Source organism: Nothobranchius furzeri, chromosome 2 (assembly GCF_043380555.1).
Source record: "Nothobranchius furzeri strain GRZ-AD chromosome 2, NfurGRZ-RIMD1, whole genome shotgun sequence".
Taxonomy (NCBI): domain Eukaryota; kingdom Metazoa; phylum Chordata; class Actinopteri; order Cyprinodontiformes; family Nothobranchiidae; genus Nothobranchius; species Nothobranchius furzeri.
The window spans coordinates 77198010-77207775 of NC_091742.1; the positions used below are offsets into that span (position 1 = coordinate 77198010).

The window sequence follows — 9766 nt, forward strand, 5'->3', positions numbered from 1 at the left end:
CGGCATGCATCCAACACTACACCATAGTAGAAGTAAAAATTACTGTTTACAACATGGCATTCCAGCATTTTTAACAGCGTCCTCGTCTTTTCCGACAGTGCGAGCTATTTCTCTCCAAGAATTATTAACAACGTGTTGATCACGGTGATCTCTGAGAGCTGAATCATACAAATGTCTGTATTTACGAACCTCTGCCATACTAGTTCTTGCCAGTCCGCCATGTTTTTACACGTCCGACCGTCCGCGTGGTTAGAAATTTTCCTAGGTGTGCGTTGCGGAAAGTTTGGAACGTGCAGAGGCGCGGTGGAGGGGCGTGGTTGTTAAGATGACGCAAAATGACGCAACTTTTCCGCGCGGAGCCGTGCGGACCTCGCGGACGCGTCAAGCATAAACCAAACTTTATAGGTGCTGTGAAGGTGGAATCTAAGCCCCGCCCCCCCATTTGACACAGATAGCTTCTTTTACTCCTCTCTCAAGCCACCCAACCAGAGGAGTAAAAGAAGCCTTCACCAGCGTGTGCATCTATCGCTTACAATCATAAATAAGCACAAATATTAGTTTAGCCTCATCATCTCCTACAATCCTCTCTGCTACCCTGCTGTAGGCCTGCTCGGACCTGCTGGCGCATCAGAAGCACCTGACGGTGGGCCTTCCCCCAGAACCCAGAGAGAAGACCATCACGGCTCCAATCCCTCCAGACCAGCTGTCCGCTCTCATCGATGAAGCCAGCGACAACAACATCAGCGTAGCCATCCTCACCCAGGTGGGCCTCATCCTTCGGTTCTGAGTGGGTTTATGTGTCCCTGTAGCTCTCCTTCACCTCCCTCCCTCCCTCCCCACCAGGAGATCATGGTGTACCTGGCAATGAGCATCAGGACTCAGCCCGGCCTGTTCAGTGAGATGTTTAGGTTGAGGATCGGCCTCATCATCCAGGTCATGGCTACAGAGCTGGCTCAGTCACTCAACTGCTCAGGTGAGGTGGTTCATAAACACGTTAGAGCCTCAAACTGGAATAAAGATTTCAAAAAGGTATTAATTATGTTTTGTTTAGTTCGGTAATAATATTAATAACAATAATACTCAGCTCTGAGTATACTAATCATGTTACAGAGGTAGAGCCCTTACAAATAAGGCTAGGGTGCATTTAGCCTTTTAGATTTTAAAAGGTGCTAAAAAATAAGTAATTTTTTATCACAAGTTACTAAAACTAACTATTGATATGCTGCTTCTCTATTTATATTTAAATAAAATGCTAGTTTGTTGATGGCCCCTGTAGGTAAAGCCTTCTGAGGCTCGTTTCATGCCTCTAAACTCAGAAGTCCCAGTGAGCGCCCTCTACTGGTATCAGAAAGAACGTTCAACAGGATTACAGCACATTGCAGGCATGTCCTGAGTGTGATCTGGTGGCCATTCGAGCCCCTTTAAGTGATTTTTTTGTGATTCCCCCAATCACGTTTGTAGAAAGGTAGATCCCTGTCACCCTAGTGAAGATAAAGTAGCTTAGATGATGGATGGATAGATGGATGGAATATTTAAAAAACTAACTCAAGTCACTTTCTGGTTTTCTGATACTAAACTTGTTTTGGTTCTCAGAGACTTTTAAACCTATAAATAATTAGAGGTGTTTAATTTGACACGATAATCTCATCTGCAGGAGAGGAGGCCACCGAGAGTCTGATGAGTCTCAGCCCGTCGGAGCTAAAGAACCTGCTGCACCACATCCTGAGTGGGAAGGAGTTTGTAGTCCAGCGCAGCGGTCAGTGCCCTCCCTGCAGCATCACCCTTACATCAGATAAACTTCAGATGTGTGTGTGTGTGTCCTGTTTCCTCCACACAGTCAGAGACGGGGATGCTGGCGTCAGCCCCGCCATCTCCATCCATCACCTGGGCAACGTGGGCGCCACTAAGAGCGAGAGGGCCGGCATCAGCAAACTGAAGAGCGACATGAAGCTGGTAGGAAAAGTAGATGTGGACCCTCCCAGGGTTCCAGAACAAATAAAGCTTTAAAACAGCTCTGAGGGCCTTAAAAATGACCAGCGTCTGTTTAGAAGAGAGACTAAACCTGCATCATGTGCTTTTTACAGCTGGAGCACAGGCTGTCTGTGGTGGATTTGAGTAAGGTGATGATGATGATGATTAAAGTGGGTGTTAATTCACCTGGAGGGTGCTGATGGGAACACAGCGGGTTCACTGGAGGTGGTCTTTGTTTAAAGATGAACTTGTAATTTATATTCTTCCTAATTTAGAATTGAATTCTCACAGCAGATCTGACCTGTTTGACTCTGTCTTTAGGATTCAGACGGAGCCACTGGTCGTCTCTCTGTCTGGATCAGGTCCACAGCTCAGCTGGACTAGTTTTAATCCATGAATCCTGACTGGATTTTACAGCGCGGTGCAGAAATCTGGAGAATTTTCTTTTTGTTTTATGTTCTGAGCCATATTTAGTTTTTATTTTATTTTTTTTATTTTAATTTAAAGAAAGTTTACGTTGTCTGATTGCATCACGTTCTGGCAGTTTTGCACTAGATAGACTCTTGTTGTTCTGTGTTTAGAAACATAATTTATGTTGGAGGGCAAAATCTAGCTGGTAAAGAGCAACAAGGCAGGTAAAGACGTAAAACGTGTGCTCTGCGTTGTTTTAAAGACTAAAGCAGTCTGACTCCCAACATGAAAAGTTCCAGACTTTTCCACTGGGCTGTATTTATCCAGCTGGTCAACATGTAATTCACTCATCTGATTTCAGTGATTCTTGAGGTGGAGGATGGCAATCTCTAGAACATTTCTGAGTATTTTCATCAGTTTGATGTGTTTCCTTTGTTACAGACAGACCGGAAGGCGTCTCTAGCCTCTTTTATAAGACACGCCATGCCGGCAAATCGGTGTAATATTACCGCAATGGTATGTCTATAAACGCGTCATGCCAGCATGGTGTTGCGCAAATTTTGCGCCATTCGTTCCGCCTCGCTTGGTAGTAATATTGCGGTAATGGTCTGTCGTATGCGCCCTGGCGCAACAGAGGCGGACGTCATGATGACGTGGGGAGTTATTGCTGAGCTCCGGCTGGCAAATTTATTAAAAATGAAAGTAAACACAGAGAATAAAGTTTGCTTTTTGAACAAAATCAGCTGAGATGGAAAACTGGAGCGCTGCGGCGCTCCATGAGCCTCTGTTAGAGCTGAAGCTCAGATCACCAGGGACTGCACAGGGACTGACGGGGACAGACACCTTTAGGAGCTGCTTGTTTAAAAAAAACTTAACGATCACGGCTTCAATAAAAATAAAAAACAAGTTATGTCCAAGATAAACGGAAGTCTGCGGCAGCGCAGAGACTGCCTCCATGCCCCCTTTATGCCGCCATCACCTGATCTTTTATAAAATTGCCACGATTGCGCCACATTACCGCCACGGTCTGATCTTATAAACGACCTTTATCCTCCCCAGGGAGCCGCGGCAAATCCCATTTTGCAAACGCTCTGGTCCTGTAAAAACAGCTTCTGACCCACTCATTTAAGGTGACAATAATGATGTTTGTGAGAAAATAAATCAGATGCTGCTTTTTGATTGAGTGAAGACATAATTTTGTAGTGATTTGGACAGATCGACGGTTTACGATGGTGCTGATCAGAGAAACGATGCTTGTTCTGGTCCAGTGAGCTGTTGGTGTGAGACAACAACACCAGAATATTGTCAAAAAAACAAAATGTTTAAGATAAGAAAGTCTTTAACAAGCATCTGTGAAATTTGGGTCAATTAATCAGATTTATGTCATCAATATGGGTGTCCTTCACACTGTATGATGACCTGGTAGACCAGACGAGTCCCACCTTGGTCCTCCAGGGCCACCGTCCTACATGTTTTAGACATTTCCACCTGAGTGTAATCAGCAGGTGATCAACAGGCTTTTGCGGAGCTTGATGAGCTGCTGAACAGGTGATTCAGCCACTGAGTCAGGTATGTAGGAGCAGGGAAGCTGCTAGAACATTCAGGATAGGGGCCCAAGCGCCAGGGGTGGACACTGCTGTATTAAAGCATGTCTGGTTCTGCATCAAAGCATGACATGACAGAACTTATCAGAGTGCAGCTAAATGGCCAATGATCATACAATTTTAGCAAAATTCCAACAGTTATTTGAGTCATAGACTCGTAGCCAGGGATGAAAATATCTAGCTTTTTATCAGGTTGATTCAGTGAAATAAATCTCCACGTTAGACCTCTTCAAGGCCCTACAGAGACTATCCAGGGAGGTCATCATCCAGTTAAAGAAGGTTAAATTAAAGTATATTAATCAGTGTTTTTTTTTTTGTCTATTTCTTTCTTTCTTCATTCAGCTCGATCCGTATTCAACAACCTCCCTTAAGGTGACTGTTAAAATGATTATAATTTGTTTTCAGTTAGAGATAATTCAACTCATCACTTTGGCTGCTTGAAAATTCTAAAACATGACATTGCAAGTTTCTCCTTTATTGTGAATGATGTTATTGGAGTTTATCGACTACAGCAGCTAACCTGTGCCTGGTAACTTATTGATTAAATAGATAAAAACGAAAACTAATTCCTTATCTATGTACTGAAGTGAGCTAACGTGGTATTTATTATCAGACTTTTCCATGTTTAGTTTGAAGTTTAGGGGGGGGGGTCAAGAGAAGAAAGCATGGTAACTAATCATCCTCCAAGAGGAACTCCTCCCAACCGGCCGAGGAGAATGGATGCATTTTAACACTGGATGTTCTTTTTCATTTTAAAACTTTATTCAAGTTTGTTGTCATTTAGTTCCTTTCAAGATGACATAAATCTGTTTGTTTTGTTTTTTTAGATAATTTGACTAACTCCAGCAGGAATTTGCTCACCTTAATCCTAATTTCTTCCATCTCATGTACTGATTCACATTCATTCATGTTGTGATTCCACCTGCTTTTGGGTTCATCAATCCCATTGTTCACTCTCTTTTTTTTAATATATGCATCTTTTTATTTTCTTTCCTCTGGTCCATTTTTGTTGTTTGCTTTTCAGGGAGTGCGAGCTCAGTCACTGGACGTAGAAAGCATCGACATCGGGGTAAACATTTGCTCTTACTGATATTTTTTTAGACCCATCAAAAGGGCGGTTTCTGTTTTCTTGTTCTTTTTTAGTGTGGTGGTAGTAGGGAGGAGTGGATGATCACACATGTAACCAACCAGAAACCATTTTGGTACTTTTTGTTTTGTCCGCATGTCTTTTTGTTATTTACTGATCAGCTATAACATTATGACCTACTGCCTTATTTTGACTAAAGTCTACCTTGGGGATGGAGGAGAAACCTGATGAGTTAGAAAGTGGACATTTATAACACAATGAAAAAAAACATCAGGTTATGTTTACATTGAACATCGAAGCAGACGGAGGACCCTGTTTCTTATGAGCAAACACACCTGTGAAGACTTGCCTGTTTATTTTTTCCCCCTCTTTGTTCAGAGGTACAGACTTCCATCTGTGGAATCCATCGATCTTCCTGACAGCATTCCGGTTACCAAGGATAGCAGACATGGACAATGGCTGCGCAGAAGGCGACTGGATGGGGCACTGAATCGGGTTCCAGTTGGCTTCTACCAGAAAGTGTGGAAGATCCTTCAGAAGGTCTAAGAGACGTTTTCTGTTGATTTTACTTTGATCCGTATTTTTCTGAAACCATGAATGGACATTGTTCAAACATCTTGTTTGGTTTATGTTACTCAGACTAATGCAGAACACATGTAAACAGTCATTAGAAGACCAATTAAAACCAGTATATGTCTGGGCTGTGAAAGTTAGCAAGATGTTGGAGACGCAAACTGCTTATAAAAATGTACAAATGTTCAGGTGAGATATCATTTGAATGTGGAACATTTTTGCCTCAGATTCTTTCTCCCATAGCCAAGTGTTGTAACTGGACCCTTCCATCCAACGTGTACGTTATGCTAAGCATCGTATGCAGCAATTAGCCACCAGTATAGTGGGGTCATTTCCACCGGCCGCAAAGCAACGAGTTTTGGACCAGAAGTGCACCAATACGTTGCTTATTTTTTATATGCTACACTTTCAGAAGCTCAGCAGTTCAGATGAAGTCAGGCAGAAAGTCAAACACGAAAGCAGTGTAAAACGTGGAAACTTTCAAAATAAAATACACATGCAGATTTCCAGTTGTTTTGTAAAAAAAAATGTGCGTCATTACCTGTGAAACCTACATAGCTGAGATAATCAGAACCGAAAATAAACCACAGACATTTGGATACGGGCTGCCATTTTTGTCCCTGCTTGTTATAACGGGAACAGCAGGAATCAGGCGTCGTTTAGCAATTCTGTCATCATTTCAAAACCTCGCGGAACTGGCATTGTGGAACGATTTCGCTCCCGTTTTGAGTGTGAAACGCACCCTGTGGGTAAGATATAGGACAAAATTGTGAAGAAATCGCAGCAATCGTGTAACTCGCAAACATTTTTGTATCACTCTAGTCACAAAGTGCCTTAAAGCTGCATTATGTTTTCCCGTTTCAGGATTTATGTATGATTTTTCTGATTTTCTTTAAAGTGATTTTCTTATGTACTGTGATATAATGTACGGTGATATGTATTTGTATTTTTATTTATTTTTTTGCTAAGCCCCCTTTTACAATAGAGCTCAATTCAAAATGAACTGAGCACCGGTCAGCACTGACCAATAGCGTTAGACTACCACTTACATACAGACGTCAATCACAGAGAGTACTCCAGCGTTTAGGGACGCACCTTTGCTGATGCAGGTTGGCGACCTTTCTCATAGACAAGTAAGTCTTGAGAAAAAATATATATGGCTACATAACATGAGCAAAATCATTGTAAAACTTGTTTTAGCTCTGATTCGTCGGCTAGTGGAGCGCGTTTATGAACGAAAGGCGTTGCTTTCGGCCTAAAATATGGAAGTGGAAACCATGGCTTGATGCGATACATTTGTCAGCCACTAGATGGTGCTGTCAGATGAAAGAAAAAATCTGGAGTTTCACTTAAATTGAGTTTGTTCTCGTTTTATTCGCAGCAGTCAGCCCCTAGCAAAATTGTCCTGAATTACTTGCTCTTTCAGACTCACCCAAACTACATTGAGATGGGTTCCAGATACCATCTGCAAACTTTTGACTAGTTTGTCTCTCGCACATTTTTTTAAATGCCCCAAAGTTCAACAATATGACAGTGGAGCTCTGCTGCTTACAGGGAAAATCAATAACCACCAAACTTGAGACGTTTTTAAAACTCCTTAGTGACTGCTGTTAGCAGTGTGTCACCAACCGGTTAGGCATTACATTAACCTGAAAATTTCAACTATTTTTTTCTTCACTTGTAATCAAAACACACACCTTGTAATTCCACCAGAAGTGCTGATATACCCTTCATGTACCAAAAACAAGCCTTACGCTCACAGGTGCAGCATTGTAGATTCAGCTATAACGCCCCGCCTGATATCAAAACTTTATTAAAAATGCTTTTGGTTGTTTTTAACAAACACGGAGATGAAAATGGAAGAGAAGGGGGGGGGGGAGAAAGGAAGAGAGGTTGTGGCTTGTTCACAAAAATAAATACTAGAGAATTCTCTACTAGACCTGCAGAAAAAGAAAGAAAAGGGACATAAAAATACAACGGAACCAGCATAAGGATATCTAAAGGTAACGATCTCCTGAAAAGCACAGAGCTCATCATTTCTATGTGGAGTCCACCTAAAGCCACCAAAACAAACAGGCAAAAAGGTCAGGATATACAAGCTTGTGCAGACTTGTGAAGAAGAAAAAAAGCACAATTTAAATGTGAGACGTCGTATTCTGAAAGAGTGTGAAACTAATCTATAGAACTGTGCTGGTTTGCAGTGCCACGGTTTGTCCATAGAGGGTTTTGTCCTCCCATCTTCAACCACCAGAGAGGTGAGGCGCCACACACGTTTGTTCTCTAAGATTTTCGACCCCTCTCTAAAACGTTTGTAACCTTGCAGATGACCCCCGGGGAGATAAAGTTCTCTGTCCACGTGGAGACTGTTCTGAACCGAGTCCCTCAGCCTGAGTACCGACAGCTGCTGGTGGAGGCCATCCTGGTCCTCACCATGCTGGCTGACGTGGACATCCCCAGCATCGGCTCCATCATTCACGTGGAGAAGATCGTCCAACAGGCCAATGACATGTTCTACAAGGATCAGGTGTGTGCACACAACTCTAACAACAGATTTAGAGTATTTGCCACAAACTCAGACTGGTTTGTCCTCCTCCTGCAGAAGGACCTGGGAGCTGAAGATCACATCCTGGAAAAGGACCCGTCCACAGGAGTGTGCAAGCTGTTGTATGACAGCGCCCCCAGTGGTCGCTTTGGGAGCATGACTTATCTCACCAAGGCTGTGGCGGTGTACGTGCAGGACTTCCTGCCCAGCGGGGCGTGTGCAGTGCAGTGAGAGAACAGAAACACGCCACTTATTTTTTACTAAAGTACAAATAAATGAGCTAAACTGGAAGTGGTCATCTCTAACTACACAGAGATGTTACTTTATTTGATGTGCATTTTTTTGTGTGTAAATTAACATTTCAAAGAAGCATTTATCCACACAAAATCCTTGTCTCCATGGCAACATATTTTTTTTGCTGTTTTCTTAAAACATCGAGTTGCTGCTGCATTTGTTGTCTTAGAAGCGACTGATGTGGTGTACTTTTCTCAGTGACGATATGAAATAACTAAAGAACGATCACAACTATAGACACAGTCAAGATGAAATTAAGGTATTATCCTTTCTGTGTAACATCATTTATGTAGAAATCATAAATGATGCAGGAAATAACATGTAAATATAATTTGGCAGCTGTAGCCTTTTAACTTTCTGAAGGGATCTCTGCAGGTAGATTTCTGTTAAAATCAGTATTTATCAAATCTGTGTAAGATTCCTCTTTGAACAGCCTCGGTTTGGAGAAATGGGGGCTAATTACAACCAGAATGACAAACTAAAAACTAATCCACACAGGATTCAGTTAGAACTAACTCCTCATTCTCTAAACTGAGATTGTACAAAGAAAAGATCAGCAACTGTTAAAATATGAATTTTACATCTCACACAGTCCTATGCTGAAGTTACTTTTAGTTTTCTGGTGAGAAAAATGTATCCCTGACTTAGTTTTTTTTTTTAAATAAAATGGCAAAGATTCACATCTATCAATGCTTCAATGTTTTACTTTAACAATAAAATGTTTTCATTAGTATTTGAGTAAATGAATGTAACTGGTTTAATCCACAAACATTGATCATATTGAAATGTAGGTATGTTATGAGGAATTAGTGCTCCCCCTAGTGGCTGGCTGCAGTCTTGGTTTAAGGCTCTGCTTTTATTTTCCTAACTACAAAATAAAAAACACTGCTAATAACTTTTCCCATATGTTGACTTTTACTGAGTCACATTGTTTCTGCCTTGCTGTTGTGTGTTATATTTCTTATGCTAAAGCAGGGATTCCCAGAGTGTGGTGCTGCCGCTAGGGGGTGCGCGAGGTGAAAAGTGTAATGGCTGCGGAGCTCAGAGAAGTCTGTCATGTGTCACCATTAGCGTAGAAACTCATTTGTGGGTGGGCCAAAGAAAAAGTAAGTGGGCACAATAAATGTAATTGAAAACAAGTATATTTTTGCGCGCGCGTGTCCTCCACATGTGCCCTAGCTTCATAATAACAATGCGCCGAGCTTCAGCATTCTGGCCTGCGCACGCCGATATGTTCCGTCGCGCGCGTGCGTGTCCTCCACATGTGCCCTAACTTCATAATAA

General features: G+C 42.1%; 1 protein-coding gene across 7 annotated transcripts in view; it reads left to right on the top strand.

The window, feature by feature from the left end:
• The window catches only part of phka1a (phosphorylase kinase, alpha 1a (muscle)), a 34598-nt gene extending 25946 nt beyond the window's left edge, over nucleotides 1-8652 (top strand). For 2 of the 7 annotated variants that reach the window (XM_070547992.1, XM_070547993.1), the window contains exons 23-34: nucleotides 605-763; nucleotides 844-973; nucleotides 1655-1756; nucleotides 1838-1953; nucleotides 2085-2120; nucleotides 2824-2898; nucleotides 4329-4358; nucleotides 5011-5055; nucleotides 5452-5613; nucleotides 7848-7901; nucleotides 7970-8170; nucleotides 8246-8652. In XM_070547992.1, coding sequence (XP_070404093.1) covers nucleotides 605-763; nucleotides 844-973; nucleotides 1655-1756; nucleotides 1838-1953; nucleotides 2085-2120; nucleotides 2824-2898; nucleotides 4329-4358; nucleotides 5011-5055; nucleotides 5452-5613; nucleotides 7848-7901; nucleotides 7970-8170; nucleotides 8246-8419 — 1284 coding nt within the window. In that variant the 3' untranslated portion in view covers nucleotides 8420-8652. The remainder of the gene's footprint in view (nucleotides 1-604; nucleotides 764-843; nucleotides 974-1654; nucleotides 1757-1837; nucleotides 1954-2084; nucleotides 2121-2823; nucleotides 2899-4328; nucleotides 4359-5010; nucleotides 5056-5451; nucleotides 5614-7847; nucleotides 7902-7969; nucleotides 8171-8245) is intronic. The other 5 variants (XM_054747457.2, XM_054747458.2, XM_054747459.2 and 2 more) reach the window with 5 other exon arrangements.
• The last annotated feature ends 1114 nt before the right edge of the window (nucleotides 8653-9766 follow it).